The 4,821-nt window shown below is 35.1% G+C and overlaps 1 protein-coding gene across 1 annotated transcript in view; it reads right to left on the bottom strand.

The window, feature by feature from the left end:
* Positions 1-2,762, bottom strand: part of LOC144974137 (uncharacterized) — a 16,860-nt gene extending 14,098 nt beyond the window's left edge. Inside the window, exons 1-2 of the mRNA XM_078917038.1 lie at positions 2,610-2,762; positions 1-101 (exon numbers count right to left, since the gene is read on the bottom strand). The exon at positions 1-101 is cut by the window's left edge and continues 63 nt beyond it. Of these exons, the coding sequence (XP_078773164.1) occupies positions 1-8 (8 nt within the window). The 5' untranslated portion in view covers positions 9-101; positions 2,610-2,762. The remainder of the gene's footprint in view (positions 102-2,609) is intronic.
* Positions 2,763-4,821: the final 2,059 nt, after the last annotated feature.

Raw genomic sequence — 4,821 nt, 5'->3', positions numbered from 1 at the left:
AAATACATGGTGACTAGGAAAACGTGACCTTTGTTGAATCAAACTCAAAGCAGGGCAAATGGATTACTACTGGCTTTGTTGAGCAAAACTAGCTTAACGGACTGAGGAGTTAGTCGTTAAAAAGAAAAATCTTGTAACTGTTTCTTGAAGAAATAAGTGTATTTTACAATAAAACAGTAATCTGCCGTACTCTGGAAAAATACGTATTTAAAAATCTGGCCAGAAAACTTGTCTTTCAAATATCAATCGATTTTGATGACTCTCATCCTGGCAAAACTCTCATGTCTGGGACTTCAAGGTAATAACTCTCAAAATTAGGGCCCCGCAAGGTCCCAGGTTTGAGAGTGTTTGCCACGATGAGGGTCGTTAAATCGATCGATATTTGATTGACGATTTTTCTGGCCAAAATCTTAAATACGTGTTTTTCCAGAGTACGACAGATTACTGGTTAATGGAATGGCCTTTTTCCTACTGACATTTTTCATTATCTGTAATTTTAAAGATCTAAATATTAACATATGCATTTGCTTTTGTCGTCTCCTATTTGATACGAAAGGTTGAAGCTGTTCTTTTTTTTTTTTTGTTGCTTCCATAGACAATTTATAACTGTAATTCTCTATCCTGAATCACCGAAACGTTTTCTCTGGCGCTGATATAACCTAAATATGTTGCAAGCGCCGTAAAACCCTTAAAAACAAAACAAGAAACGTTTTCTTTGTTGTTTTTCCAGCTTACCAAATCCCCATCGTCTCTCTTTGAAGCAATATTTGATTTTTTATCTCTTAAAGTTAAAACTCTAATTCTTAAGGAAAGGTTTTCTTTAAATGTAAATCTATAGTAATTGTCACAACTCTCAAGTTTATTGCTCTTTGGTATAAATAAGAGATTCATTTATGTACATTGTGCAGCAATAAAAAAAAAAGAAAAAGAAAAAAACCCCAGATAAAATCACATATATTTCTGTTAAACTAGTGGAGAACCCGCAGTATTTGCGGAATAGGCTTTTACGAACAGGCAATCCATCTATTACACTTATTATACCACTGTAATGTGGAAATTAACATAGATCGAGACGAATATGTTTAGCCATAAACGATCAAAATAGGTCCGGTAATAAAGTCTGTAGGTGCGCGTAAATTAATTTGGTAATATGGCGGCCAGATAGCGAATATTTCGGATACAGGAAATGAATGTCGATTTGTATATTTCGAACTCTGTAATTACTTACTTAAGTATTTATTTAGCGCATTATGCACCAAACGTGCTCAATATGTTTTCTAAGGAGTCTCCAGTCATCAGTAATACTTAGCTTGCGCTCTTGTAGGGTGTTATGTAGGTATTACAATTTTTTAGCATCCCGTATAAAGCAGTGGTTAGGCCTATTCTGGAGTATGGAAATATTATATGGAGTCAATCTGTTATTAAAATGTCCAAAGAAGTGCGACAAAAGTAGTGTCGATTCTTCGTGATATATTATTATGCTATGAAGAAAGATTAAAACCCCTGGGCCTTGCAACATTTAAACGTAGAAAAAAGAGTAGTGATTAATTCACTACATAAATTAGTTCACGGTCTTGATAACAAAATATACAATGATCTTTTTGATTACTCTCCAATTACATTCACGCGTGAAGATAAACTCAAACTATTTATTTCAAGATACTCCACTTCAATTAGGAAGAATACATTTAATTTACCTGGGGCCTCACAAAAAAAGAACTTAGAAATTACGTCGCGTAATCGGAATCTATTGGCCAGAGACAATTACAAATACTGATCTCTATGAAAGAGCCAGGGTCCAACGCCTGAGTACAATAATAAATGAACAAGGATGGAGGCTATTTGATCACATCTTACGTCGAGAAGATAAATCCCAGCCCAAACTGCAATGGCAGAATATTTCCTTCATGGCAACAAATGTGTAGGGAGACCACCAACATCAATAGTAGCTACCCTGAACCGGGATCTCTCTACATATCAGAAATTTCTAGATTCAGATGAGGCCGAATTAATCCCTGAAGAACCAAGAAAAACTGCAGTGCCCTCCGTACAAACCTCACAACAAAATCTTGACAGCCTCAAAACTCTGGCCCAGGACCAATGGAAACAATTAACAACTTGGATGGAGAAAGCAGCTATACTCATCGAGGTTATAAAAAAAATATGACTGAATCACACAATTCTCAGTAAGCGTCATTCAGACTGGGAGGTTTACTAGTTAGTTACTTCCAAAAAATGAAACAGTTTCAAATTTCAAACTAAAAATGTTTAAGATATTAATGAATTGAAAATCTCAAAGAATATGCAATGTGTAATGTACAATATATTGTTACCTATGTTTTAAGAGCATTTAATCATTTAATGAACAATTTGAAGCCCTATAACAGATATGAATTGATATGATATGATAAATAACAATAACTATTATCATTCTCATCATCATTATCATCATCAACAAGACATCATCATCATCATCATATCATCAACATTATCATCATCATCCTCATCATCGTCATCATCGTTGTCATCATCATCATTGTCGTCATTAAATATTATAAATAATCATGGTTGTATTATTATTGTAGTTGATTACTATTGTTATGACTGACTGTAAGAGTAGATAGTCCTTGATAATTATTCACAGGCACTGATACTTCACCAATGATTTTTCGTTAATTTTATTGGTACAATTCGAATCAAATTCATACAACTGTCAACTCAATGGAAAAGCTTTCAGCGTTAAATTGACACACACAAAAAGTTCTTTCATGAATGAATATAGAATGTGAAAGAATTATTTTTGCGTTTTAGTTCCGTTCAACAAACCTATATTTAATATACTCCGAGATATGCACGAGAATTCCCGTTTCAATAACAATAATAAAAATGTATCAGATAATATGGCCGACCGTAATAGATTATTACCCTAGATGCACAGATTTGCAGGTCTGAGAGCCGAATACAATTATGGGCTTGATTTAACATAATTTTTGTAATAAAAGTAGTAGTAGTAGTAGTAGTAGTAGTAGTAGTAGTAGTAGTAGTAGTAGTAGTAGTAGTAGTAGTAGTAGTAGTAGTAGTAGTAAGCTTCGCAGTCCGAATGACGCCTGCTGAGAATTGTGTGATTCAGCCATGGTCGATAAGTATAGCTGCTCTCTCCATCCATGTTGTTAATTGTTTCCATTGGTCACGGTCCTGGGCCAGTTTTTTAGGCTGTCAAGATCTTGTTGTGACTTTAGTACGGAGGGCACTGCAGTATTTCTTAGTTCTTCAGGGATTGATTCGGCCTCATCCGAATCCAGAATTTTCTGATATGTAGAGAGGTCCTGGTTCAGGGTAGTTACTATTGATGTTGGTGGTCTCCCTACATATTAGTTGCCATGAAGGAAATATTCTGTCATTGCAGTTTGGGCTGGGATGTTATCTTCTCGATGTAAGATGCGACCAAATAGCCTCCATCCCTGTTCTTTCATTATTGTACTTAGGCGTTGGGCCCTGGTTTTTTTCATAGAGATCAGTATTTGTAATTGTCTCTGGCCAATAGATTCCGATTACGCGACGTTATTACTTAATTGTTTGCGGTGGTATGAATCGAGACTTTCTACGTTCTTTTTTGTGAGGACCCAGGTTCCACAATTATAAGTCAATATCGGAATAATCAGTGCCTCGTAAATCTGTATTCGTTTATTCTCACTGATTATGTCATTTCTGTTCCATAAATTTTGGAGTTGGTTGAATGCATTGGTGGCCAGCTGCTTTCGTTTTCTGATGTCTTCATTTTTGTTGATCAAATTGCCTAGTTTACGTACACTTTTCCAGTCATTTAAATTTTTGTTGATTTTTGTATATTCTGTTTTGGATTGATTCACTTTCAGATTCCATGCTTCTAGGGTAGTTGATATTATTGGTAAGTATATTTTCGCTTGATGTTCTGATTCAAAGATTAAGTTTGTATCATCTGCGTAGATCAATTCACGAGTGATCTTGTTTATTGGTGGTAATTTTGGTCTTAGATCTTTCATGGCCGATTCGAGGTATATCGTGAATAGAATTGGACTCAAGCTGTCTCCTTGAGGGGATCCAATTGAGGTTGATATTGTTGTTAATTCTCTGCTGGATTCAAATTGTAATGTAGTATTTGATAATAGATATCTTATGAGCTTCACGTGATCTTTGTCCAAGAATGCGTCAAGGATTTATATCAATTTGGTTCTGCATAATATAGTGTCGAAAGCTGAACTCATATCGATTCCAAGTATGGTAAATTCTTCCTTATATTTCTCCTTTCTGGCTTTCAGCCATCGATGGGCCCATACTATGTCTGCGGTGCTTCTATCTCTTCCAAACCCACTTTGTGAAGGTGAAAGATATTCCTCTACCTTTTCTCTAATTCTGTTGAGCGTGATTGTGCTTAAAACTTTTCTTAGCGTGGATAATAAAACGATTGGTCGCAAATTTTCTAAAGGCCTTTCTTTTTATTTGGTTTGTTTAGCAGAATGAGTTCTCCACTTCCAAGATTGAGAACGTGTTTTGTCTTAAATATCTTATTATACATATAAGCTAGTATTTGCATGCCTTCATCGTCAAGACAGTTGTTATTGAGCTTTTGTATGGCTTCGCTTATTTCTTGGGGCGTTATAGGCGTTTCAAGCTCTGAATTGGTCGAATCGAATGGTTCTACTTCTTGAATGCCCTTGTATTTCTCAGTGTAGTACACGCTTATAGTGTTTATAATTTATTTATCATTGCATAAGGTCTTATTACATTTATCTTTGATTATAAGTCTATTATGTGTTTTTGTCGTTTGATTGTATTCACTGC

The sequence above is a fragment of the Berghia stephanieae genome, chromosome 5 (assembly GCF_034508935.2).
Source record: "Berghia stephanieae isolate SIO BIC M18660-M18661 chromosome 5, UCSD_Bste_1.3, whole genome shotgun sequence".
In the NCBI taxonomy this organism is placed as follows: Eukaryota; Metazoa; Mollusca; class Gastropoda; order Nudibranchia; family Aeolidiidae; genus Berghia; species Berghia stephanieae.
Note: the sequence above shows the minus strand (reverse complement) of the source record. Positions and strands in the feature narration are given on the sequence as shown.